This window comes from Anopheles maculipalpis, chromosome 2RL (genome assembly GCF_943734695.1).
Source record: "Anopheles maculipalpis chromosome 2RL, idAnoMacuDA_375_x, whole genome shotgun sequence".
In the NCBI taxonomy this organism is placed as follows: domain Eukaryota; kingdom Metazoa; phylum Arthropoda; class Insecta; order Diptera; family Culicidae; genus Anopheles; species Anopheles maculipalpis.
The window spans coordinates 71,083,409-71,108,102 of NC_064871.1; the positions used below are offsets into that span (position 1 = coordinate 71,083,409).

The 24,694-nt window shown below is 48.4% G+C and overlaps 16 protein-coding genes across 16 annotated transcripts in view; 9 read left to right on the forward strand and 7 right to left on the reverse strand.

The window, feature by feature from the left end:
* The window catches only part of LOC126567447 (RNA cytidine acetyltransferase), a 617,063-nt gene that overhangs the window by 324,871 nt on the left and 267,498 nt on the right, over positions 1 to 24,694 (forward strand). The window lies entirely within an intron of this gene.
* Positions 1 to 24,694, forward strand: part of LOC126568770 (copper-transporting ATPase 1) — a 342,507-nt gene that overhangs the window by 74,508 nt on the left and 243,305 nt on the right. The gene's annotated exons all lie outside the window — the stretch shown is intronic.
* The window catches only part of LOC126556104 (cholinephosphotransferase 1), a 257,829-nt gene that overhangs the window by 57,549 nt on the left and 175,586 nt on the right, over positions 1 to 24,694 (forward strand). The window lies entirely within an intron of this gene.
* On the forward strand, positions 324 to 4,683 carry LOC126559920 (uncharacterized). The gene is made up of 3 exons (XM_050216087.1): positions 324 to 731; positions 2,284 to 2,634; positions 4,267 to 4,683. The coding sequence occupies exons 1-3, from the start codon at positions 324 to 326 to the stop codon at positions 4,681 to 4,683; spliced, it is 1,176 nt and encodes a 391-aa protein (XP_050072044.1).
* Positions 1,657 to 2,051, reverse strand: LOC126556389 (histone H2B). The gene has a single exon (XM_050211655.1). The coding sequence runs from the start codon at positions 2,029 to 2,031 to the stop codon at positions 1,657 to 1,659; it is 375 nt and encodes a 124-aa protein (XP_050067612.1). The 5' UTR covers positions 2,032 to 2,051.
* LOC126556429 (histone H2A) lies at positions 2,256 to 2,640 on the forward strand. Its single transcript, XM_050211694.1, has one exon. It carries the CDS (start codon positions 2,266 to 2,268, stop codon positions 2,638 to 2,640), a length of 375 nt encoding a protein of 124 aa, XP_050067651.1. The 5' UTR covers positions 2,256 to 2,265.
* On the reverse strand, positions 3,705 to 4,022 carry LOC126556482 (histone H4). The gene has a single exon (XM_050211746.1). It carries the CDS (start codon positions 4,014 to 4,016, stop codon positions 3,705 to 3,707), a length of 312 nt encoding a protein of 103 aa, XP_050067703.1. The 5' UTR covers positions 4,017 to 4,022.
* On the reverse strand, positions 5,615 to 6,009 carry LOC126556428 (histone H2B). Its single transcript, XM_050211693.1, has one exon. The coding sequence runs from the start codon at positions 5,987 to 5,989 to the stop codon at positions 5,615 to 5,617; it is 375 nt and encodes a 124-aa protein (XP_050067650.1). The 5' UTR covers positions 5,990 to 6,009.
* Positions 6,214 to 6,598, forward strand: LOC126556417 (histone H2A). The gene has a single exon (XM_050211683.1). It carries the CDS (start codon positions 6,224 to 6,226, stop codon positions 6,596 to 6,598), a length of 375 nt encoding a protein of 124 aa, XP_050067640.1. The 5' UTR covers positions 6,214 to 6,223.
* LOC126559921 (uncharacterized) lies at positions 8,178 to 12,396 on the forward strand. The gene is made up of 3 exons (XM_050216088.1): positions 8,178 to 8,631; positions 9,991 to 10,341; positions 11,980 to 12,396. The coding sequence occupies exons 1-3, from the start codon at positions 8,224 to 8,226 to the stop codon at positions 12,394 to 12,396; spliced, it is 1,176 nt and encodes a 391-aa protein (XP_050072045.1). The 5' UTR covers positions 8,178 to 8,223.
* Positions 9,364 to 9,758, reverse strand: LOC126556406 (histone H2B). The gene has a single exon (XM_050211672.1). The coding sequence runs from the start codon at positions 9,736 to 9,738 to the stop codon at positions 9,364 to 9,366; it is 375 nt and encodes a 124-aa protein (XP_050067629.1). The 5' UTR covers positions 9,739 to 9,758.
* On the forward strand, positions 9,963 to 10,347 carry LOC126556416 (histone H2A). The gene has a single exon (XM_050211682.1). It carries the CDS (start codon positions 9,973 to 9,975, stop codon positions 10,345 to 10,347), a length of 375 nt encoding a protein of 124 aa, XP_050067639.1. The 5' UTR covers positions 9,963 to 9,972.
* On the reverse strand, positions 11,418 to 11,748 carry LOC126556445 (histone H4). The gene has a single exon (XM_050211710.1). It carries the CDS (start codon positions 11,727 to 11,729, stop codon positions 11,418 to 11,420), a length of 312 nt encoding a protein of 103 aa, XP_050067667.1. The 5' UTR covers positions 11,730 to 11,748.
* Positions 19,396 to 19,779, reverse strand: LOC126556431 (histone H2B). Its single transcript, XM_050211695.1, has one exon. The coding sequence runs from the start codon at positions 19,768 to 19,770 to the stop codon at positions 19,396 to 19,398; it is 375 nt and encodes a 124-aa protein (XP_050067652.1). The 5' UTR covers positions 19,771 to 19,779.
* LOC126556395 (histone H2A) lies at positions 22,639 to 23,052 on the forward strand. The gene has a single exon (XM_050211661.1). The coding sequence runs from the start codon at positions 22,678 to 22,680 to the stop codon at positions 23,050 to 23,052; it is 375 nt and encodes a 124-aa protein (XP_050067618.1). The 5' UTR covers positions 22,639 to 22,677.
* On the reverse strand, positions 24,123 to 24,453 carry LOC126556439 (histone H4). The gene has a single exon (XM_050211704.1). The coding sequence runs from the start codon at positions 24,432 to 24,434 to the stop codon at positions 24,123 to 24,125; it is 312 nt and encodes a 103-aa protein (XP_050067661.1). The 5' UTR covers positions 24,435 to 24,453.

Below are 24,694 nucleotides of genomic sequence, written 5' to 3' on the forward strand. Positions count from 1 at the left end.
TGCGATGACGCTTGGCTCCTCCTTTACCCAGACCTTTGCCTCCCTTTCCGCGTCCAGTCATTTTGATCTGTAATGTTCAAGTTCACAATTCACAATAGGCCTCGCTTCCACGAACGCTCGCCCTTTTATTCACTTTTGACCACACACACACACATGCTTACCCTCTATGCCACACATCCCTGTGAGGTAGTGTATGTGTGAAAGCACAGAAATGTTATAAAAGGGGCGTAATGGCCTAATGTTATCTTTATTGTTGAAGCTACTACGCATCGAGAAAGACACGTTCACGTTCACGTTCCGCTACTCTCAACCAATAGTGTGAAATGGCCCGTACGAAGCAAACTGCCCGTAAATCGACTGGAGGCAAGGCCCCGCGCAAGCAGCTGGCCACCAAGGCTGCTCGCAAGAGTGCTCCGGCCACCGGAGGTGTGAAGAAGCCGCATCGCTACCGTCCGGGAACCGTAGCCCTGCGTGAAATCCGTCGCTACCAGAAGTCGACCGAGCTGCTCATCCGCAAGCTGCCCTTCCAGCGTCTGGTTCGTGAGATCGCTCAGGACTTCAAGACCGATCTGCGCTTCCAGAGCTCGGCTGTGATGGCCCTGCAGGAAGCCAGCGAGGCCTACCTTGTCGGCCTGTTCGAGGATACCAATCTGTGTGCCATTCACGCGAAACGCGTCACCATCATGCCGAAAGACATCCAGCTGGCTCGTCGTATCCGTGGAGAGCGCGCCTAAGTCGCTTCGCGCACCATTTTCCCACTCAAACGGTCCTTCTCAGGACCACCAGAAATGTTGACCAAAAGAGTAATTCGAAGTCCTTCCAAATGTTGATCAATTTTTGTCATGTTTAACACGTTCGATAACAAGGATTATCGTGACGTGTTCTTTGTCATGTAAAGCGAACGTGATCTTTGCATGTAAAAGAGAATAATTATTCATCTGAGAGAGAATCTCTTCAGGTGAGAGTGTCACCCAAGTATCGAGCGTGTAACGTAGGAGCGCTAAAGCGACGCCACGCCAATGTACGCGGGAAATGGTTACCATGGAGATGAAATTTCATTTTAATAGCAAGCATAATTCCTATCCCAAATGGTTGGCTTTTTATCTGTCAAAACCGCTCTAGATATCGACACATTTGATCGAAGGTAGACAGTGGCTACCATAGCAACAAACACATGCAAAATAAGGTGGGCTTACAGCATCGATTGGAATTGTCATTTTGACATTTTGTAAGCTGGTTTGTTTGCAATAGTTCATGAGCGTATTTCATCGAAAATGCACCAAATTTTACAACAGTTTGTTCGGCAGTCGTTCCCTTTTTTATATAAAAATTATTTATTTTAAGCAACTTAAAACTACTTTACAAACCGAAAAGGGGATATATTTAGAGACGATGCAAATTTTATAGAGGACATCTAAGGATAACTCTCTTACGTATGCTAATATGACTTAAAATAGGTAAGAGGCGCATGAAATTTGAACCTTGGTCTTGACGTCACGCCACTCGGAGTAGGACTGGAATTAATAGACGAGTTTCTAGGACGTACATTTGAAGAAAGGGCTGGGGACAAATTCTTTTCGACAGATGCATTTTGTGGTCCTGAAAAGGACCGGTTGGTTTGATGGAGAGAGATGAATGTGCTCCAAGTCCGTCGAATTACTTCGAGCTGGTGTACTTGGTGACCGCCTTCGTTCCTTCGGAGACGGCGTGCTTGGCCAGCTCACCAGGCAGCAGCAGGCGGACGGCCGTTTGAATTTCGCGGGACGTGATCGTCGAGCGCTTGTTGTAATGCGCAAGGCGGGACGCTTCGGCAGCGATGCGCTCGAAGATGTCGTTCACGAAGCTGTTCATGATGCTCATTGCCTTGGAGGAAATACCGGTGTCGGGGTGGACTTGCTTCAACACCTTGTAGATGTAGATAGCGTAGCTCTCCTTGCGGGTCTTCCTTTTCTTCTTCTTGTCCGACTTGGAGATGTTTTTCTGGGCCTTGCCAGACTTCTTCGCAGCCTTTCCACTGGTTTTCGGTGCCATTTCGCTCGTTTACGATGCCAACTGTGAGAGGGTAAAAATACGTTTGATGAAAAGTCATGCACCCCATTCGGCTTTTATTCACATCCGCAGAGACCAGACGTCAGTTGGCTGACGTTTTCAGCCCTAGGTATATAAACGAGAATAAGGGATGATTTTGACATAAACGAACAAGCAACCAAGCTTCGAGCACATCGTCGAGCCCTAGCCGAACTAAACCGAACCTAAGCAATCATCATGTCTGGACGTGGAAAGGGAGGAAAAGTGAAGGGAAAGGCAAAGTCCCGCTCGAACCGTGCCGGTCTACAGTTCCCGGTTGGCCGTATCCACCGTCTGCTGCGCAAAGGCAACTATGCCGAGCGCGTCGGTGCTGGTGCACCAGTGTATCTGGCTGCCGTGATGGAGTACTTGGCCGCTGAAGTGTTGGAGCTGGCAGGAAACGCTGCGCGAGACAACAAGAAGACCCGCATCATCCCGCGTCATCTGCAGCTGGCCATCCGCAACGACGAGGAATTGAACAAACTGTTGTCCGGTGTGACCATCGCCCAGGGCGGTGTGCTGCCCAACATTCAGGCCGTGCTGTTGCCGAAGAAGACCGAAAAGAAGGCTTAAGCGCTCTCATGCAATCTTCTCCACCAAAAACCCGTCCTTTTCAGGGCGACAAATCACTTTGCTAAAGATTGTTTAACCATTCCTAAAGCTCATTGCTATATCTACGACACTACGACGTGCACACAACGTTTTTACCTGCGAATTCGCAGTTGACCTTCGCTATCTACGAGGAACGAAAGGGAAGAGAAGGTAATGCTTTACTTACCTCCCATCGTTGAGTCGTTTACCTGTTGAGCATGAGACTTGCTGGAACAGTTTTCCACAAAACAAACAGTTTTCCACTCTGGTTCCTGCGAAAGAGCAACAAGGCGTTACCTGGTCTAAACGTGAGTAGAACAAGGATCATAAGGGAAAGACAGACACAAACAGAAGGACTGGGCTTTTAAAAAAAGCAAGTACCAACACTCAGGAAAGGTATCCGCGCACGCCTTAACTCGAAACGTCGGCCTGTTTCTTACGACGTAAAATTACCGGATTCCGACATGTCGGATGCTCTGTGCTATGTTATGGCAATAAACCTATGGGAAAATATCCTCACTTAATGTTTAGGAAGAGAAAGACGTTTGATATGTAGGGAAAATATAGAAAAGTAGCTTTATTCAACGAAATAAATTTTCAAACGTTCACCGTGACATCTCTTCTACGACTGATCGTAGCTTGGTTGTGTATCATCGTGTTCATCATTCGATCGGGTTGCCATCGTGGAACACAGAGGGGTTCATCTTAACACACATCCTACATATAAAGCCAAACAAGATGGTAGTTCAAGATGCATGATCGTGAGAGAAATCAAATACAAAGAGAACATTTTCAGAAAACAACGCCGTAGTAGGCAGATGTTTCTCAAACCTTTCTTCTAGAGCGCGTTCAAACCTGCGCGTTGCTTAGCGACAGGCTTCCTTCGATTGGCTCAAATTCTCAATATTTTCATACCAAAGCACACCATCTACCAAACAATCACAAGTTGTAAAATGTAAGCATTTTAGGCGACGCTAATAAGATTGTGGTCCTGAAAAGGACCGGTTGGATGAGTTGGCAACAGCTCCGATGACTGGCTGGTGAGTTTAGCCTCCGAAACCGTACAGGGTGCGACCTTGACGCTTCAGCGCGTACACTACGTCCATCGCTGTAACGGTCTTGCGCTTGGCATGTTCGGTGTAGGTGACCGCATCACGGATCACATTCTCCAAGAATACTTTCAACACGCCGCGAGTTTCCTCGTAAATCAGGCCAGAGATACGCTTCACTCCTCCACGGCGGGCCAGACGACGGATGGCTGGCTTGGTGATTCCCTGGATGTTATCACGCAGCACTTTGCGATGACGCTTGGCTCCTCCTTTACCCAGACCTTTGCCTCCCTTTCCGCGTCCAGTCATTTTGATCTGTAATGTTCAAGTTCACAATTCACAATAGGCCTCGCTTCCACGAACGCTCGCCCTTTTATTCACTTTTGACCACACACACACACATGCTTACCCTCTATGCCACACATCCCTGTGAGGTAGTGTATGTGTGAAAGCACAGAAATGTTATAAAAGGGGCGTAATGGCCTAATGTTACCCTTATTGTTGAAGCTACTACGCATCGAGAAAGACACGTTCACGTTCCGCTACTCTTAACCAATAGTGTGAAATGGCCCGTACGAAGCAAACTGCCCGTAAATCGACTGGAGGCAAGGCCCCGCGCAAGCAGCTGGCCACCAAGGCTGCTCGCAAGAGTGCTCCGGCCACCGGAGGTGTGAAGAAGCCGCATCGCTACCGTCCGGGAACCGTAGCCCTGCGTGAAATCCGTCGCTACCAGAAGTCGACCGAGCTGCTCATCCGCAAGCTGCCCTTCCAGCGTCTGGTTCGTGAGATCGCTCAGGACTTCAAGACCGATCTGCGCTTCCAGAGCTCGGCTGTGATGGCCCTGCAGGAAGCCAGCGAGGCCTACCTTGTCGGCCTGTTCGAGGATACCAATCTGTGTGCCATTCACGCGAAACGCGTCACCATCATGCCGAAAGACATCCAGCTGGCTCGTCGTATCCGTGGAGAGCGCGCCTAAGTCGCTTCGCGCACCATTTTCCCACTCAAACGGTCCTTCTCAGGACCACCAGAAATGTTGACCAAAAGAGTAATTCGAAGTCCTTCCAAATGTTGATCAATTTTTGTCATGTTTAACACGTTCGATAACAAGGATTATCGTGACGTGTTCTTTATCATGAAAAGCGAACGTGATCTTTGCATGTAAAAGAGAATAATTATTCATCTGAGAGAGAATCTCTTCAGGTGAGAGTGTCACCCAAGTATCGAGCGTGTAACGTAGGAGCGCTAAAGCGACGCCACGCCAATGTACGCGGGAAATGGTTACCATGGAGATGAAATTTCATTTTAATAGCAAGCTAGGATGCCATAATTCCTATCCCAAATGGTTGGCTTTTTATCTGTCAAAACCGCTCTAGAATTCGACACATTTGATCGAAGGTAGACAGTGGCTACCATAGCAACAAACACATGCAAAATAAGGTGGGCTTACAGCATCGATTGGAATTGTCATTTTGACATTTTGTAAGCTGGTTTGTTTGCAATAGTTCATGAGCGTATTTCATCGAAAATGCACCAAATTTTACAACAGTTTGTTCGGCAGTCGTTCCCTTTTTTATATAAAAATTATTTATTTTAAGCAACTTAAAACTACTTTACAAACCGAAAAGGGGATATATTTAGAGACGATGCAAATTTTATAGAGGACATCTAAGGATAACTCTCTTACGTATGCTAATATGACTTAAAATAGGTAAGAGGCGCATGAAATTTGAACCTTGGTCTTGACGTCACGCCACTCGGAGTAGGACTGGAATTAATAGACGAGTTTCTAGGACGTACATTTGAAGAAAGGGCTGGGGACAAATTCTTTTCGACAGATGCATTTTGTGGTCCTGAAAAGGACCGGTTGGTTTGATGGAGAGAGATGAATGTGCTCCAAGTCCGTCGAATTACTTCGAGCTGGTGTACTTGGTGACCGCCTTCGTTCCTTCGGAGACGGCGTGCTTGGCCAGCTCACCAGGCAGCAGCAGGCGGACGGCCGTTTGAATTTCGCGGGACGTGATCGTCGAGCGCTTGTTGTAATGCGCAAGGCGGGACGCTTCGGCAGCGATGCGCTCGAAGATGTCGTTCACGAAGCTGTTCATGATGCTCATTGCCTTGGAGGAAATACCGGTGTCGGGGTGGACTTGCTTCAACACCTTGTAGATGTAGATAGCGTAGCTCTCCTTGCGGGTCTTCCTTTTCTTCTTCTTGTCCGACTTGGAGATGTTTTTCTGGGCCTTGCCAGACTTCTTCGCAGCCTTTCCACTGGTTTTCGGTGCCATTTCGCTCGTTTACGATGCCAACTGTGAGAGGGTAAAAATACGTTTGATGAAAAGTCATGCACCCCATTCGGCTTTTATTCACATCCGCAGAGACCAGACGTCAGTTGGCTGACGTTTTCAGCCCTAGGTATATAAACGAGAATAAGGGATGATTTTGACATAAACGAACAAGCAACCAAGCTTCGAGCACATCGTCGAGCCCTAGCCGAACTAAACCGAACCCAAGCAATCATCATGTCTGGACGTGGAAAGGGAGGAAAAGTGAAGGGAAAGGCAAAGTCCCGCTCGAACCGTGCCGGTCTACAGTTCCCGGTTGGCCGTATCCACCGTCTGCTGCGCAAAGGCAACTATGCCGAGCGCGTCGGTGCTGGTGCACCAGTGTATCTGGCTGCCGTGATGGAGTACTTGGCCGCTGAAGTGTTGGAGCTGGCAGGAAACGCTGCGCGAGACAACAAGAAGACCCGCATCATCCCGCGTCATCTGCAGCTGGCCATCCGCAACGACGAGGAATTGAACAAACTGTTGTCCGGTGTGACCATCGCCCAGGGCGGTGTGCTGCCCAACATTCAGGCCGTGCTGTTGCCGAAGAAGACCGAAAAGAAGGCTTAAGCGCTCTCATGCAATCTTCTCCACCAAAAACCCGTCCTTTTCAGGGCGACAAATCACTTTGCTAAAGATTGTTTAACCATTCCTAAAGCTCATTGCTATATCTACGACACTACGACGTGCACACAACGTTTTTACCTGCGAATTCGCAGTTGACCTTCGCTATCTACGAGGAACGAAAGGGAAGAGAAGGTAATGCTTTACTTACCTCCCATCGTTGAGTCGTTTACCTGTTGAGCATGAGACTTGCTGGAACAGTTTTCCACAAAACAAACAGTTTTCCACTCTGGTTCCTGCGAAAGAGCAACAAGGCGTTACCTGGTCTAAACGTGAGTAGAACAAGGATCATAAGGGAAAGACAGACACAAACAGAAGGACTGGGCTTTTAAAAAAAGCAAGTACCAACACTCAGGAAAGGTATCCGCGCACGCCTTAACTCGAAACGTCGGCCTGTTTCTTACGACGTAAAATTACCGGATTCCGACATGTCGGATGCTCTGTGCTATGTTATGGCAATAAACCTATGGGAAAATATCCTCACTTAATGTTTAGGAAGAGAAAGACGTTTGATATGTAGGGAAAATATAGAAAAGTAGCTTTATTCAACAAAATAAATTTTCAAACGTTCACCGTGACATCTCTTCTACGACTGATCGTAGCTTGGTTGTGTATCATCGTGTTCATCTATCATTCGATCGGGTAGCCATCGTGCAACACCTTCATCTTAACACACATCCTACATATAAAGCCAAACAAGATGGTAGTTCAAGATGCATGATCGTGAGAGAAATCAAATACAAAGAAAACATTTTCAGAAAACAACGCCGTAGTAGGCAGATGTTTCTCAAACCTTTCTTCTAGAGCCTTACCTGCGCGTTGCTTAGCGACAGACTTCCTTCGATTGGCTCAAATTCTCAATATTTTCATACCAAAGCACACCATCTACCAAACAATCACAAGTTGTAAAATGTAAGCATTTTAGGCGACGCTAATAAGATTGTGGTCCTGAAAAGGACCGGTTGGATGAGTTGTTAACAGCTCCGATGACTGGCTGGTGAGTTTAGCCTCCGAAACCGTACAGGGTGCGACCTTGACGCTTCAGCGCGTACACTACGTCCATCGCTGTAACGGTCTTGCGCTTGGCATGTTCGGTGTAGGTGACCGCATCACGGATCACATTCTCCAAGAATACTTTCAACACGCCGCGAGTTTCCTCGTAAATCAGGCCAGAGATACGCTTCACTCCTCCACGGCGGGCCAGACGACGGATGGCTGGCTTGGTGATTCCCTGGATGTTATCACGCAGCACTTTGCGATGACGCTTGGCTCCTCCTTTACCCAGACCTTTGCCTCCCTTTCCGCGTCCAGTCATTTTGATCTGTAATGTTCAAGTTCACAATTCACAATAGGCCTCGCTTCCACGAACGCTCGCCCTTTTATTCACTTTTGACCACACACACACACATGCTTACCCTCTATGCCACACATCCCTGTGAGGTAGTGTACGTGTGAACGCACAGAAATGTTATAAAAGGGGCGTCAGGGCCTAATGTTACCCTTATTGTTGAAGCTACTACGCATCGAGAAAGACACGTTCACGTTCCACTACTCTCAACCAATAGTGTGAAATGGCCCGTACGAAGCAAACTGCCCGTAAATCGACTGGAGGCAAGGCCCCGCGCAAGCAGCTGGCCACCAAGGCTGCTCGCAAGAGTGCTCCGGCCACCGGAGGTGTGAAGAAGCCGCATCGCTACCGTCCGGGAACCGTAGCCCTGCGTGAAATCCGTCGCTACCAGAAGTCGACCGAGCTGCTCATCCGCAAGCTGCCCTTCCAGCGTCTGGTTCGTGAGATCGCTCAGGACTTCAAGACCGATCTGCGCTTCCAGAGCTCGGCTGTGATGGCCCTGCAGGAAGCCAGCGAGGCCTACCTTGTCGGCCTGTTCGAGGATACCAATCTGTGTGCCATTCACGCGAAACGCGTCACCATCATGCCGAAAGACATCCAGCTGGCTCGTCGTATCCGTGGAGAGCGCGCCTAAGTCGCTTCGCGCACCATTTTCCCACTCAAACGGTCCTTCTCAGGACCACCAGAAATGTTGACCAAAAGAGTAATTCGAAGTCCTTCCAAATGTTGATCAATTTTTGTCATGTTTAACACGTTCGATAACAAGGATTATCGTGACGTGTTCTTTGTCATGAAAAGCGAACGTGATCTTTGCATATAAAAGAGAATAATTATTCATCTGAGAGAGAATCTCTTCAGGTGAGAGTGTCACCCAAGTATCGAGCGTGTAACGTAGGAGCGCTAAAGCGACGCCACGCCAATGTACGCGGGAAATGGTTACCATGGAGATGAAATTTCATTTTAATAGCAAGCTAGGATGCCATAATTCCTATCCCAAATGGTTGGCTTTTTATCTGTCAAAACCGCTCTAGATATCGGCTACTAACTTAAAACTACTTTACAAACCGAAAAGGGGATATATGTAGAGACGATGTGATGCAAATTTTATAGAGGACATCTAAGGATAATTCTCTTACTTATGCTAATATGACTTAAAATAGGTAAGAGGCGCATGAAATTTGAACCTTGGTCTTATCTATCGTCACGCCACTCGGGGTAGGACTGGAATTAGTAGACGAATTTCTAGGACGTACATTTGAAGAAAGGGCTGGGGACAAATTCTTTTCGACAGATGCATTTTGTGGTCCTGAAAAGGACCGGTTGGTTTGATGGAGAGAGATGAATGTGCTCCAAGTCCGTCGAATTACTTCGAGCTGGTGTACTTGGTGACCGCCTTCGTTCCTTCGGAGACGGCGTGCTTGGCCAGCTCACCAGGCAGCAGCAGGCGGACGGCCGTTTGAATTTCGCGGGACGTGATCGTCGAGCGCTTGTTGTAATGCGCCAGGCGAGACGCTTCGGCAGCGATACGCTCGAAGATGTCGTTCACGAAGCTGTTCATGATGCTCATCGCCTTGGAGGAAATACCGGTGTCGGGGTGGACTTGCTTCAACACCTTGTAGATGTAGATAGCGTAGCTCTCCTTGCGGGTCTTCCTTTTCTTCTTCTTGTCCGACTTGGAGATGTTTTTCTGGGCCTTGCCAGACTTCTTCGCAGCCTTTCCACTGGTTTTCGGTGCCATTTCGCTCGTTTACGATGCCAACTGTGAGAGGGTAAAAATACGTTTGATGAAAAGTCATGCACCCCATTCGGCTTTTATTCACATCCGCAGAGACCAGACGTCAGTTGGCTGACGTTTTCAGCCCTAGGTATATAAACGAGAATAAGGGATGATTTTGACATAAACGAACAAGCAACCAAGCTTCGAGCACATCGTCGAGCCCTAGCCGAACTAAACCGAACCCAAGCAATCATCATGTCTGGACGTGGAAAGGGAGGAAAAGTGAAGGGAAAGGCAAAGTCCCGCTCGAACCGTGCCGGTCTACAGTTCCCGGTTGGCCGTATCCACCGTCTGCTGCGCAAAGGCAACTATGCCGAGCGCGTCGGTGCTGGTGCACCAGTGTATCTGGCTGCCGTGATGGAGTACTTGGCCGCTGAAGTGTTGGAGCTGGCAGGAAACGCTGCGCGAGACAACAAGAAGACCCGCATCATCCCGCGTCATCTGCAGCTGGCCATCCGCAACGACGAGGAATTGAACAAACTGTTGTCCGGTGTGACCATCGCCCAGGGCGGTGTGCTGCCCAACATTCAGGCCGTGCTGTTGCCGAAGAAGACCGAAAAGAAGGCTTAAGCGCTCTCATGCAATCTTCTCCACCAAAAACCCGTCCTTTTCAGGGCGACAAATCACTTTGCTAAAGATTGTTTAACCATTCCTAAAGCTCATTGCTATATCTACGACACTACGACGTGCACACAACGTTTTTACCTGCGAATTCGCAGTTGACCTTCGCTATCTACGAGGAACGAAAGGGAAGAAAAGGTAATGCTTTACCTACCTCCCATCGTTGAGTCGTTTACCTGTTGAGCATGAGACTTGCTGGGACAGTTTTCCACAAAACAAACAGTTTTCCACTCTGGTTCCTGCGAAAGAGCAACAAGGCGTTACCTGGTCTAAACGTGAGTAGAACAAGGATCATATGGGAAAGACAGACACAAACAGAAGGACTGGGCTTTTAAAAAAAAAGCAAGTACCAACACTCAGGAAAGGTATCCGCGCACGCCTTAACTCGAAACGTCGGCCTGTTTCTTACGACGTAAAATTACCGGATTCCGACATGTCGGATGCTCTGTGCTATGTTATGGCAATAAACCTATGGGAAAATATCCTCACTTAATGTTTAGGAAGAGAAAGACGTTTGATATGTAGGGAAAATATAGAAAAGTAGCTTTATTCAACAAAATAAATTTTCAAACGTTTGCCGTGACATCTCTTCTACGACTGATCGTAGCTTGGTTGTGTATCATCGTGTTCATCTATCATTCGATCGGGTTGCCATCGTGGAACACAGAGGGGTTCATCTTAACACACATCCTACATATAAAGCCAAACAAGATGGTAGTTCAAGATGCATGATCGTGAGAGAAATCAAATACAAAGAGAACATTTTCAGAAAACAACGCCGTAGTAGGCAGATGTTTCTCAAACCTTTCTTCTAGAGCGCGTTCAAACCTGCGCGTTGCTTAGCGACAGGCTTCCTTCGATTGGCTCAAATTCTCAATATTTTCATACCAAAGCACACCATCTACCAAACAATCACAAGTTGTAAAATGTAAGCATTTTAGGCGACGCTAATAAGATTGTGGTCCTGAAAAGGACCGGTTGGATGAGTTGGCAACAGCTCCGATGACTGGCTGGTGAGTTTAGCCTCCGAAACCGTACAGGGTGCGACCTTGACGCTTCAGCGCGTACACTACGTCCATCGCTGTAACGGTCTTGCGCTTGGCATGTTCGGTGTAGGTGACCGCATCACGGATCACATTCTCCAAGAATACTTTCAACACGCCGCGAGTTTCCTCGTAAATCAGCCCAGAGATACGCTTCACTCCTCCACGGCGGGCCAGACGACGGATGGCTGGCTTGGTGATTCCCTGGATGTTATCACGCAGCACTTTGCGATGACGCTTGGCTCCTCCTTTACCCAGACCTTTGCCTCCCTTTCCGCGTCCAGTCATTTTGATCTGTAATGTTCAAGTTCACAATTCACAATAGGCCTCGCTTCCACGAACGCTCGCCCTTTTATTCACTTTTGACCACACACACACACATGCTTACCCTCTATGCCACACATCCCTGTGAGGTAGTGTATGTGTGAAAGCACAGAAATGTTATAAAAGGGGCGTCAGGGCCTAATGTAACCCTTATTGTTGAAGCTACTACGCATCGAGAAAGACACGTTCACGTTCCACTACTCTCAACCAATAGTGTGAAATGGCCCGTACGAAGCAAACTGCCCGTAAATCGACTGGAGGCAAGGCCCCGCGCAAGCAGCTGGCCACCAAGGCTGCTCGCAAGAGTGCTCCGGCCACCGGAGGTGTGAAGAAGCCGCATCGCTACCGTCCGGGAACCGTAGCCCTGCGTGAAATCCGTCGCTACCAGAAGTCGACCGAGCTGCTCATCCGCAAGCTGCCCTTCCAGCGTCTGGTTCGTGAGATCGCTCAGGACTTCAAGACCGATCTGCGCTTCCAGAGCTCGGCTGTGATGGCCCTGCAGGAAGCCAGCGAGGCCTACCTTGTCGGCCTGTTCGAGGATACCAATCTGTGTGCCATTCACGCGAAACGCGTCACCATCATGCCGAAAGACATCCAGCTGGCTCGTCGTATCCGTGGAGAGCGCGCCTAAGTCGCTTCGCGCACCATTTTCCCACTCAAACGGTCCTTCTCAGGACCACCAGAAATGTTGACCAAAAGAGTAATTCGAAGTCCTTCCAAATGTTGATCAATTTTTGTCATGTTTAACACGTTCGATAACAAGGATTATCGTGACGTGTTCTTTGTCATGAAAAGCGAACGTGATCTTTGCATGTAAAAGAGAATAATTATTCATCTGAGAGAGAATCTCTTCAGGTGAGAGTGTCACCCAAGTATCGAGCGTGTAACGTAGGAGCGCTAAAGCGACGCCACGCCAATGTACGCGGGAAATGGTTACCATGGAGATGAAATTTCATTTTAATAGCAAGCTAGGATGCCATAATTCCTATCCCAAATGGTTGGCTTTTTATCTGTCAAAACCGCTCTAGATATCGACACATTTGATCGAAGGTAGACAGTGGCTACCATAGCAACAAACACATGCAAAATAAGGTGGGCTTACAGCATCGATTGGAATTGTCATTTTGACATTTTGTAAGCTGGTTTGTTTGCAATAGTTCGAAAATGCACCAAATTTGACATCGGTTTGTTCGGCAGTCCTTCCCTTTTTTATATAAAAATTATTTATGTTAGGAAGGAAAATGACAGTTGGGGAACTGACGTACGAGGGACAGCTGTCAGAACAATGGTTGGGACAGGTAGCTGTCAAAGATGGGTCAACCCGGCAGTTGCGAGATAAACGGGGAATAGGTGGCACCGTTTTAAAGTTTTGGACAAAATAAATAACTAAAACCATCACCAAGTATTCTCCGTGCTATTCATTTGGAAGTTGTGACAACATAAAAGCCTTTAAAACGGTAAAAAGGTGAAATGGAAGTGGATCGGAAAGATTGCTGCCAGGCTTGCAGTGATCAAGTGGACGATGCAACTTTTGTGGCGTGGGATAGTTGCGACTCATGGTGGCATTTTTCGTGCGTCGGTATAACGGAATCGCCGGAAGCCGTGGAAAAGCGGAAGTGGTTGTGCGTCGCGTGCACGGGCAGAGAGCGTTCTGGAGCGGTAAAAAGGACGCCGATCAAGCACGTGGCGGCACCAACAGGTCCAGCAACACATAACCTCAAACGGGTTGAGGTTATGATGCCCACGGTAGAAAGCGTCAATCTTTCTCCGCGTGAAACAAGCGACGGCGTGTTGGAAAATCCTAACCTCAAGTTGGTTGAGGTTACGAAACGCTTGGCGGAAGGCTTCAACCTGCACTCACGGAATACAACCGACAGCGTGGCGGCAAATTCTAACCTCACTCTTGCTAAGGGATCCGACAGTATGGCAAACAGGCTAGCCATAATGAAGCGACGGCAAGAAGCGGAGAAGAAACGGGTGGAACTGGAGTTGCAGCTGCGGTTCGTGAAGGAAGAGGAGCAGATTTTGGCTGAGGAACTGGGCGTGCAAGTGACCGCTGAGACATCGACAGTGATACCATCCTGTGCGGAGGGTGGTTCGATGGAACGTGTGAGACGTGAGGAGCGCGGTTATGCCCAGCAGGAGGTGAATGTGCATCGCAACATACCAACCGAATTACCCGTGTTTGCCGGGGACCCGGCGGACTGGCCAATATTCATCGCGCATTATGAGTATACTACGGACAAATTCGGCTTTTCCAACTGGGAAAATATGTTGCGTTTGCAAAAGGCGCTGAAGGGTCCCGCTCTAGAGGCAGTGCGTAGCCGTTTACTTTTGCCGGAAGTGGTACCGCAAGTGATAGCAACGCTGCGCTCACGTTATGGTCGGCCAACGCATCTCATCTCGGCGTTAATCGAGAAAGTGCGTAGGATGGCTGCACCCTGCATGGAGAAGCCCGACACCATCGTGGCGTTCGGTGAAGCGGTGCAAAGCATGGTGGACCATATGAAGGCCGCTGGACGAGAGGCGCATCTGACTAACCCGTTGCTGCTACAGGAGATCGTGGACAAGCTACCGATGACCGAGAAATATAATTGGGTGCGATTTGTACGGCACATCGACGAACCAGACCTCCGGATGTTTGCAGAGTACATGGCCGAGTTGCAGAGCGCTGCGGAGACGTTAACCAACCGGGAGTTACCATCGTGGAAGGCGGCGGAAAGGAAGAAGCCCAGCACCAAGGCTTATGTGCACGCACATGTCGATCATCAGGAATCAACAACATCTGGGAATAACTCAACGCAGGTAGGGAAATCATTGCGTTGTTTTATTTGCGATAAAAGGGGACACGATGTGGGAAAATGTTTTGAGTTTGTAGCAATGTCGGTTAAGGAACGGTGGAATAAGGCTCGTGCACATTCTTTGTGCTTCGGCTGCCTGGGCAAGCACAACTGGCGGACGTGCCGCAACAGGCCAGTGTGTGGCAAAGAAGGGTGTACGTACCGACATCATGCGTTGCTGCACGGAGTGGAGGAGTCTCGGCGAGTCAGCAATGAGATCGGCGCTTCGGAACCCGGGGTTGGAAGGAACAATGGTGGTGCTATTGCGGAAAGCAACCATCATCAGTACGCATCGTCTTCGTCGAAGGCACTCTTCCGGATTGTGCCTGTCACCGTGTATGGTCCGGCTGGAGCGGTGGCAACGTTTGCCTTTTTGGATGAAGGTTCATCCATGACGTTGGTTGACGAGGATTTGGCAGAGAAATTAGGTGTCAAGGGTGTGGTGGAGCCTCTTTGCATTCGTTGGACCGGCAATACAACAAGGGTCGAGGCTGGGTCCAGACGCGTAAATCTCGAGGTGGGTCCGATTGGTTCTACAAGGCGTTTTGCGGTCAATTCGGTACGTACGGTTCCAGCCATGAACCTACCGCGGCAATCCTTCGTACAGGACGAAGGGAGGTGGGAACATCTGAAGCAGCTGCCGATACAGGAATATAAGGATGCGGTACCCAAGATGCTTATTGGGTTAGACAACCTGAGGCTGACGGTTCCCCTCAGGACGGTAGAGGGCGGAGATGGTGATCCAATCGCAGTCAAAACGCGTTTAGGATGGTGTATCTACGGGAAGCCGACGAACCAGGGGGGTGATAGACTACTGCACATCTGCGAGTGCAATAGCCCAAACAATCTTCACGACGCGATTGGCAAATTCTACGAACTGGAGCAAATGGGGGTGGCGTACACACACGTTCAGGATGACCCGGATACCCAACGTGCTCAACATCTATTGGAGGTTACCACGGTTCGTGTTGGAAGACGTTTCGAGTCGGGTTTATTGTGGAAGGTGGATCATTCAGAGCTTCCTTCAAGCCTCGCTATGGCGAAACGTAGGTTCGATTGTTTGGAGAAAAGGATGGAACGAGATGGTCAGCTCAAGCTGCAGGTACACCGTCAGATTCGCGAGCTGCTGGACAAACAGTATGTGCACAAGGCAACGAAACAGGAACTGTCGGAGGCTAACCCGAAACGAATTTGGTATTTACCAATAGGAGTGGTTACTAACCCAAACAAACCTGGAAAGGTGCGTTTGATTTGGGACGCTGCAGCTAAGGCACATGGCACATCACTTAACGACATGCTGCTTAAGGGTCCTGACGAGGTTATGTCTTTACTTGGAGTACTATTCCGTTTTCGTCTGTATGCAGTGGCGGTGTGTGCAGACGTAAAGGAGATGTTTCTACAGATAAGAGTGCGGAGAGAGGACAAGCATGCACAGCGCTTCTTATGGCGGTACAATCCTTCGGACGAGCTGGATACCTACATCGTGGACGTTGTGACATTTGGCTCTACATGTTCACCCGCGACAGCGCAGTATGTCAAGAACCGGAACGCGAAAGAGCATGCCGAGAAATTCCCACGTGCGGTTGAGGGAATCCTTGAGAGCACATATGTGGACGATTTCTTAGACAGCTTTGGGACGACGGAGGAGGCGTGTCGAGTGTCTAACGAGGTCCGGAAAGTATTCAGCAATGGCGGATTCGAGCTAAGGAATTGGAGCTCGAATAGTGCAGAGGTAATTAAACACCTCGGTGAGCAGAACAGCGGAAACATCAAATATTTATCAACCATGGGGGATGATATCGAACGCGTATTAGGAATGCGTTGGCATCCTGCATCCGATACATTGGGATTCTGCACACGGGCGTGTACGGTGATAGCTGACTTCCTAAAGGCAGAGCGGATTCCAACGAAGAGAGAGGTATTACGATGTGTGATGTCATTGTATGATACTCTTGGGTTGTTGGCGATATTCGTGATTCACGGCAAAATCCTGATACAAGATCTATGGCGAACCGGCACGCAGTGGGATGAAGAAATAAATGGCATCCAATACAGCGAATGGCGCAGATGGATAGAACTTCTCCCAACGATTGGCGACATACGCTTTCCGCGTTGTTACTTTACCGAAGCATCGAAGAAAACGTACGAGAATGCCGAATGGCATGTGTTCGTCGATGCCAGCCAGCACGCATATGCATGCGCTCTTTATCTTCGCACGATCGATGAGTCCGGTGAACCGCAGTGCACCCTGGTTGGAGGAAAGGCTAAGGTGGCGCCATTAAAGCCCCTTACGATACCGAAGCTAGAACTCCAAGGTTGCGTGTTAGGCGCACGGTTCTTGCGCTACACGCAGGAACACCATCCAATTCGTGTGACACGACGAGTGCTCTGGACTGATAGCACGGTCGCTCTGTCATGGATAAGAGCGGATCCCCGAAACTACAAACCCTTCGTTGCCCATAGAGTAGTCGAGATTCTGGAGAGCACGGCAGTGGATGAGTGGCGATGGGTGCCGACAGACCACAACCCAGCGGATGAGGCAACGAAGTGGAAGGGTAGGCCGAACTTCGACTACGACGGAATCTGGTTTAAAGGGCCGGAATTCTTGCTGAACGGAGAGGACGACTGGCCGCAACAAAGATCGACTGACACAGGCACGGGAGAAGAAATACGGCGGGTAAATCTTCACACCGAGGGCCCTGATACCAGACTGTTACTCATACCTTATGAACGGTTTAGCAGGCTGGAGAGACTGCAACGGACAATTGGGTGGCTTGTGCGTTATGTAGGCAACCTGGACAAGAAGAGGAGAAGCGAGTCAGTTCTGGGAGGAGTTCTCAGCCACGAGGAACTCTATAAGGCTAACATCATCTTGTGGAAACAGACCCAGTGGACATTCTACTCGGAGGAAATTCGTGTCCTGAGCACCCAAAATGGCGATGAAGTACCCCGCGGGACGGTAGCTAAACAAAGCCGTATATACAAGCTATTGCCATTTCTGGATGAAGAAGGCGTTTTACGGATGCGAGGAAGAATAGGAGAAGCGGCGGAAGTACCCTATTCCGCAAAGTATCCAGTAATTCTACCGGGGAACTCTAAATTGGCTGAGCTAATAGTGGAGCGTTATCATCGAGTCTATCGCCACGCCGATAACGAAACAGTAGTGAACGAGGTACGACAACAGTTCCAGATCCCGAGGCTGCGAGCGTTGGTTGCGAAAACGGTGAGGAATTGTGTGTTCTGTGCAATCCGGCGGGCACTACCACAAGTACCACCAATGGCACCGCTACCAAAGGAGAGACTGGCACCGTTCGTCCGGGCGTTTACCTTCGTTGGACTCGACTACTTTGGCCCGGTATTGGTAAAGAGAGGAAGGTCGAATGAAAAGAGATGGGTTGCCGTATTCACCTGTTTGACCATACGAGCGATCCATTTGGAGGTAGTGCATAGCCTAGCGACAGAATCATGCATAATGGCGGTCAGGCGATTCGTGGCGAGGCGAGGTGCACCGATAGAAATCTTCAGTGACAACGGGACCAACTTCGTGGGCGCTAGCAGACAACTTCGGAAAGAAATCGAGCAGCGTAATGAAATCCTGGCAACGACTTTCACCAATGAACACACCCGTTGGAACTTCAACCCGCCTGGTGCTCCCCATATGGGAGGCGCATGGGAGCGTATGGTGCGCTCAGTGAAGGCTGCGATCAGCACGGTAATGGAGGTGAGGAATTTACCGAATGACGAGACATTCGAGACCATATTGTACGATGCTGAGGCCATGATCAACTCTAGACCGTTGACGTACGTACCGTTAGATCCGGAGAACCGAGAGGCGATTACACCAAATCACTTCCTGTTGGGAAGTTCTTCGGGAGTTAAACAACGGCCGGTACTACCCACTAACTATAGAGACAGCCTAAGGGGGAATTGGAAGTTAGCGCAACATATCCTAGATAGGATGTGGAGAAGGTGGATTAAGGAGTACCTTCCAGTAATCACGCGTCGATGTAAGTGGTTTGAAAATGTCCGAGAGGTAAGGACAGGGGATTTGGTACTGATAGTAGAAGGGACAATTAGGAACAACTGGAAGAGGGGTATGGTAGAAGGAGTTATTACAGGAGTTGATGGGCATGTGCGACAAGCGTGGGTTCGCACCACCACAGGAACGCTAAGAAGACCGGTAGCGAAACTAGCATTACTCGACATAAATACAGGGTGACCATACATAGTTGGTCACGGGCTGGGGGAATGTTAGGAAGGAAAATGACAGTTGGGGAACTGACGTACGAGGGACAGCTGTCAGAACAATGGTTGGGACAGGTAGCTGTCAAAGATGGGTCAACCCGGCAGTTGCGAGATAAACGGGGAATAGGTGGCACCGTTTTAAAGTTTTGGACAAAATAAATAACTAAAACCATCACCAAGTATTCTCCGTGCTATTCATTTGGAAGTTGTGACAACAATTTATTTTAAGCAACTTAAAACTAGTTTACAAACCGAAAAGGGGATATATGTAGAGACGATGCGATGCAAATTTTATAGAGGACATCTAAGGATAATTCTCTTACTTATGCTAATATGACTTAAAATAGGTAAGAGACGCATGAATTTGAACCTTGGTCTTATCGTCACGCCACTCGGAGTAGGACTGGAATTAATAGACGAGTTTCTAGGACGTACATTTGAAGAAAGGGCTGGGGACAAATTCTTTTCGACAGATGCATTTTGTGGTCCTGAAAAGGACCGGTTGGTTTGATGGAGAGAGATGAATGTGCTCCAAGTCCGTCGAATTACTTCGAGCTGGTGTACTTGGTGACCGCCTTCGTTCCTTCGGAGACGGCGTGCTTGGCCAGCTCACCAGGCAGCAGCAGGCGGACGGCCGTTTGAATTTCGCGGGACGTGATCGTCGAGCGCTTGTTGTAATGCGCCAGGCGAGACGCTTCGGCAGCGATGCGCTCGAAGATGTCGTTCACGAAGCTGTTCATGATGCTCATCGCCTTGGAGGAAATACCGGTGTCGGGGTGGACTTGCTTCAACACCTTGTAGATGTAGATAGCGTAGCTCTCCTTGCGGGTCTTCCTTTTCTTCTTCTTGTCCGATTTGGAGATGTTTTTCTGGGCCTTGCCAGACTTCTTCGCAGCCTTTCCACTGGTTTTCGGTGCCATTTCGCTCGTTTACGATGCCAACTGTGAGAGGGTAAAAATACGTTTGATGAAAAATCATGCACCCCATTCGGCTTTTATTCACATCCGCAGAGACCAGACGTCAGTTGGCTGACGTTATCAGCCCTACGTATATAAGCGAGAATAAGGGATGATTTTGACATAAACGAACAAGCAGCTGGACGGAATTTCCGTAAGGCAGTGCGCCGGGCTTTAATAGCCTGCGCAACTGTCTCGTTCCACCAGGGGACATTTCTATTGGAGGGTTTGCCTGTGGTACGGGGAATGCTAAGGGAGGCTGCATTTTGTATCATGTGAAGGAATCGTGGGATGGACGGGAGTTCTTCTAAAGGGAGGTTAAAAAGGATTTCGGTTTGGTATTTTTCCCAATCGGCCTCTCTATACTTCCACCTAGGGCGTTGAAGTGGTCGATGGGAGGTAAGACTACTGGAGATGAGCAGGGGATAGTGATCGCTATTGTGTGTATCGTTACCGATGTGGATATTGAATAAAGGTGCAATGGAGGATGAGATGGTACAGTGATCAATGATTGTTCCTGTACCGTTTTTAAGGCAAATATGGGTAGGAGTTTGGTTAGGGAGGACATTTAGGTCAGAGGATACAAAAATATTGTGGAGGTTGTTCCCGCGGCTGTTCGTTGTAGAACCACCCCAGGAACTGTGTTGTGCGTTAAGGTCACCGAGGATAATGAGAGGGTTGGGAAGCTGGGGTATTAGTTGGGTAAGTTCACTGTTTAAGATTGGATTTGTTAGACTATGTGGTAGGTAGAGGCAAAGAACGGTGGCGGGTAATGAATATTTAATTTTCACGGCTATTGCAGGTAAGTTTGTTGTAAGACTGATTCTTTTGGTTGGGATATTTTTAAGGGTGCCAATGCAAACGCTATGGAAGGGATTGGTTGGGCAGAGATTAAAAAACCAATTGTACTTGTTAAACGGGGTGCTATTTAGAGCCGGGGTGGTGATAACTTCCTGTATTGTTATGATGTTAGGGTTATGTCGGGTTATTAATAATCTAAGTTCTTCTATGTTATTTTTCATGCTTCTGATGTTCCAAGATAGTGCAAATATTGAGGGATGGTTGCTATTTAGATTTTGTGATCCGAATAGGATTTAGGGGGAGGTGGTGATCGTAAGGTATTAGTCAGGAGCATGGGTTGGGTCCAGTTGTATGTGTGAGGTTTAGCTGGGTTTTTTCTTCTTCTTGCTGCGAGTCGGGATGGGATTATGGGTTGGGATGGAGGAAGGGATAATTTGGGAGATGGGAGAAGGGTTGGAGGTTTGGGGGGTTTCCTCTTCCGAGGAAGGGGAGCCCTTGTTGCGGGCTCGTTTGCGGGAGAGGGAGGAGGCAGTGGATGTGATTGATTCATCTGAATCAGTTAGTGTAGAGTTCGTCTCTGTGTCGGATTCAAGTGTGCTGTCTGAGTTTTTCTTATTGTTTGCTTTAATCAAGTTTTTGATAAGTTTTTGTTGTTCGAGTAGTTGTTTGTTCATGTTGTCCATTGTTTCGTTTAGTTTAGTGATGGTGGCTTCTTGTTGTTTGAGTGCGTTTTGTAGCGTAGCGATAAGTGTGTCTTTTTCGTCTTGTGTGGTTTGTTGCGCGTATGTCAGTCGTTGTTGTACGATGGAAGGAGTCACAGGAGAGGATAACATTCTACGTGCTTCACCGTATGAGCAGTTTTTGTCTACTTTATAGTGGATAATAGCTTCTTCTTCCTTATAGCGGGGACAGGAGCGGGATAGGGTATGGTGGTTTTGTTTGCAGTTGGCACAGCGTGGGTCAGCAGTGCATTCTCCATGCGCTGGTGTACCACAGCTTAAACAGGTTTGGGAAAGTTTGCAATGGAGTTTGGTGTGTCCGAATTGTCCACAGTTAAAGCACTGCATGGGTTTGGGATGGTAGGGACGGGTACTAACTTGGAGTGCGCCAAGACGAATGAATTGCGGGATTTTGGTAGCGTTAATACGGAGAAGGAAGATGTTAGTGGGCAGGATTTCATTGTTAATTTTACGGGTAAAACGACGGACGTGGATTACGTTTTGGGGTTTAAGTTCGTTCAGGATTTCTTCGTCACTAATGCCTTTAAGGTCCGGGGAAAAAACTACGCATTGTACACTATTAAGGGTATGGTGGGGAGTAACTTTTACGGGGGTTGAGTCAATTAGTTTTGTCAAGTTTTGTAGTTGTTGGAACTGCTGAAGGCTACGTGTCTTGAGGAGAAGTTTATGTCCGTTGTCGAGTAAACGTCCAGGTTCTGCGAGCTCACCAACTGCACTATGGATCGACTTGCCGATGACGAAGGGATTCTTGGGGAGCACTGAACCATCACTTGTTTCGAGCACTAGGAACTTTAGATCACCATTTGAATTGTTTTTGTCCATCCACCGGGGCACTGTTCTGTCTCTATTTGTTGATCCAAGAGAGGGAAAGTCCCTCTCAAGGGTGGGTGGGCCTGACATAGTGTCGGCCCAGGAACACGGCACTTTTCAATAGATTTTATCAAACAAAGTTTTGTAGAATTCACGAGAAAAATACACTGCACTTCCACTTCACAAACAATTTCCACCACAATTTGAATCACTACGTATGTGCCACCTAAACCGGGTGCACAGGCGAAAATCGAGCTTGTGCTTCACATTTGTATCACGCAGGTACGTCCGCTCGGCACAACAGCTGCTCAGCGAATGAAAAAATACGTTTGATGAAAAGTCATGCACTCCATTCGGCTTTTATTCACATCCGGAGAGACCAGACGTCAGTTGGCTGACGTTTTCAGCCCTAGGTATATAAACGAGAATAAGGGATGATTTTGACATAAACGAACAAGCAACCAAGCTTCGAGCACATCGTCGAGCCCTAGCCGAACTAAACGGAACCCAAGCAATCATCATGTCTGGACGTGGAAAGGGAGGAAAAGTGAAGGGAAAGGCAAAGTCCCGCTCGAACCGTGCCGGTCTACAGTTCCCGGTTGGCCGTATCCACCGTCTGCTGCGCAAAGGCAACTATGCCGAGCGCGTCGGTGCTGGTGCACCAGTGTATCTGGCTGCCGTGATGGAGTACTTGGCCGCTGAAGTGTTGGAGCTGGCAGGAAACGCTGCGCGAGACAACAAGAAGACCCGCATCATCCCGCGTCATCTGCAGCTGGCCATCCGCAACGACGAGGAATTGAACAAACTGTTGTCCGGTGTGACCATCGCCCAGGGCGGTGTGCTGCCCAACATTCAGGCCGTGCTGTTACCGAAGAAGACCGAAAAGAAGGCTTAAGCGCTCTCATGCAATCTTCTCCACCAAAAACCCGTCCTTTTCAGGGCGACAAATCACTTTGCTAAAGATTGTTTAACCATTCCTAAAGCTCATTGCTATAACTACGACACTACGACGTGCACACAACGTTTTTACCTGCGAATTCGCTGTTGACCTTCGCTATCTACGAGGAACGAAAGGGAAGAGAAGGTAATGCTTTACCTACCTCCCATCGTTGAGTCGTTTACCTGTTGAGCATAGGACTTGCTGGGACAGTTTTCCACAAAACAAACAGTTTTCCACTCTGGTTCCTGCGAAAGAGCAACAAGGCGTTACCTGGTCTAAACGTGAGTAGAACAAGGATCATAAGGGAAAGACAGACACAAACAGAAGGACTGGGCTTTTAAAAAAAAAGCAAGTACCAACACTCAGGAAAGGTATCCGCGCACGCCTTAACTCGAAACGTCGGCCTGTTTCTTACGACGTAAAATTACCGGATTCCGACATGTCGGATACTCTGTGCTATGTTATGGAAATAAACCTATGGGAAAATATCCTCACTTAATGTTTAGGAAGAGAAAGACGTTTGATATGTAGGGAAAATATAGAAAAGTAGCTTTATTCAACAAAATAAATTTTCAAACGTTTACCGTGACATCTCTTCTACGACTGATCGTAGCTTGGTTGTGTATCATCGTGTTCATCTATCATTCGATCGGGTTGCCATCGTGGAACACAGAGGGGTTCATCTTAACACACATCCTACATATAAAGCCAAACAAGATGGTAGTTCAAGATGCATGATCGTGAGAGAAATCAAATACAAAGAGAACATTTTCAGAAAACAACTCCGTAGTAGGCAGATGTTTCGCAAACCTTTCTTCTAGAGCGCGTTCAAACCTGCGCGTTGCTTAGCGACAGGCTTCCTTCGATTGGCTCAAATTCTCAATATTTTCATACCAAAGCACACCATCTACCAAACAATCACAAGTTGTAAAATGTAAGCATTTTAGGCGACGCTAATAAGATTGTGGTCCTGAAAAGGACCGGTTGGATGAGTTGGCAACAGCTCCGATGACTGGCTGGTGAGTTTAGCCTCCGAAACCGTACAGGGTGCGACCTTGACGCTTCAGCGCGTACACTACGTCCATCGCTGTAACGGTCTTGCGCTTGGCATGTTCGGTGTAGGTGACCGCATCACGGATCACATTCTCCAAGAATACTTTCAACACGCCGCGAGTTTCCTCGTAAATCAGGCCAGAGATACGCTTCACTCCTCCACGGCGGGCCAGACGACGGATGGCTGGCTTGGTGATTCCCTGGATGTTATCACGCAGCACTTTGCGATGACGCTTGGCTCCTCCTTTACCCAGACCTTTGCCTCCCTTTCCGCGTCCAGTCATTTTGATCTGTAATGTTCAAGTTCACAATTCACAATAGGCCTCGCTTCCACGAACGCTCGCCCTTTTATTCACTTTTGACCACACACACACACATGCTTACCCTCTATGCCACACATCCCTGTGAGGTAGTGTACGTGTGAACGCACAGAAATGTTATAAAAGGGGCGTCAGGGCTTAATGTTACCCTTATTGTTGAAGCTACTACGCATCGAGAAAGACACGTTCACGTTTACGTTCCGCTACTCTCAACCAATAGTGTG

Bases quoted from the DNA above. Each gene is read 5' to 3' on its own strand.
- LOC126556428 (XM_050211693.1), bottom strand. From the start codon at position 5,989: ATGGCACCGAAAACCAGTGGAAAGGCTGCGAAGAAGTCTGGCAAGGCC.
- LOC126556417 (XM_050211683.1), top strand. From the start codon at position 6,224: ATGTCTGGACGTGGAAAGGGAGGAAAAGTGAAGGGAAAGGCAAAGTCC.
- LOC126556395 (XM_050211661.1), top strand. From the start codon at position 22,678: ATGTCTGGACGTGGAAAGGGAGGAAAAGTGAAGGGAAAGGCAAAGTCC.
- LOC126556445 (XM_050211710.1), bottom strand. From the start codon at position 11,729: ATGACTGGACGCGGAAAGGGAGGCAAAGGTCTGGGTAAAGGAGGAGCC.
- LOC126556482 (XM_050211746.1), bottom strand. From the start codon at position 4,016: ATGACTGGACGCGGAAAGGGAGGCAAAGGTCTGGGTAAAGGAGGAGCC.
- LOC126556416 (XM_050211682.1), top strand. From the start codon at position 9,973: ATGTCTGGACGTGGAAAGGGAGGAAAAGTGAAGGGAAAGGCAAAGTCC.
- LOC126556439 (XM_050211704.1), bottom strand. From the start codon at position 24,434: ATGACTGGACGCGGAAAGGGAGGCAAAGGTCTGGGTAAAGGAGGAGCC.
- LOC126556431 (XM_050211695.1), bottom strand. From the start codon at position 19,770: ATGGCACCGAAAACCAGTGGAAAGGCTGCGAAGAAGTCTGGCAAGGCC.
- LOC126559921 (XM_050216088.1), top strand. From the start codon at position 8,224: ATGGCCCGTACGAAGCAAACTGCCCGTAAATCGACTGGAGGCAAGGCC. The intron at 8,632-9,990 runs TAAGTCGCTTCG...GGACGTGGAAAG, and splicing joins GTATCCGTGGAGAGCGCGCC to GGAGGAAAAGTGAAGGGAAA. The intron at 10,342-11,979 runs GCTTAAGCGCTC...CTCAACCAATAG, and splicing joins CGAAGAAGACCGAAAAGAAG to TGTGAAATGGCCCGTACGAA.
- LOC126556389 (XM_050211655.1), bottom strand. From the start codon at position 2,031: ATGGCACCGAAAACCAGTGGAAAGGCTGCGAAGAAGTCTGGCAAGGCC.
- LOC126556406 (XM_050211672.1), bottom strand. From the start codon at position 9,738: ATGGCACCGAAAACCAGTGGAAAGGCTGCGAAGAAGTCTGGCAAGGCC.
- LOC126556429 (XM_050211694.1), top strand. From the start codon at position 2,266: ATGTCTGGACGTGGAAAGGGAGGAAAAGTGAAGGGAAAGGCAAAGTCC.
- LOC126559920 (XM_050216087.1), top strand. From the start codon at position 324: ATGGCCCGTACGAAGCAAACTGCCCGTAAATCGACTGGAGGCAAGGCC. The intron at 732-2,283 runs TAAGTCGCTTCG...GGACGTGGAAAG, and splicing joins GTATCCGTGGAGAGCGCGCC to GGAGGAAAAGTGAAGGGAAA. The intron at 2,635-4,266 runs GCTTAAGCGCTC...CTTAACCAATAG, and splicing joins CGAAGAAGACCGAAAAGAAG to TGTGAAATGGCCCGTACGAA.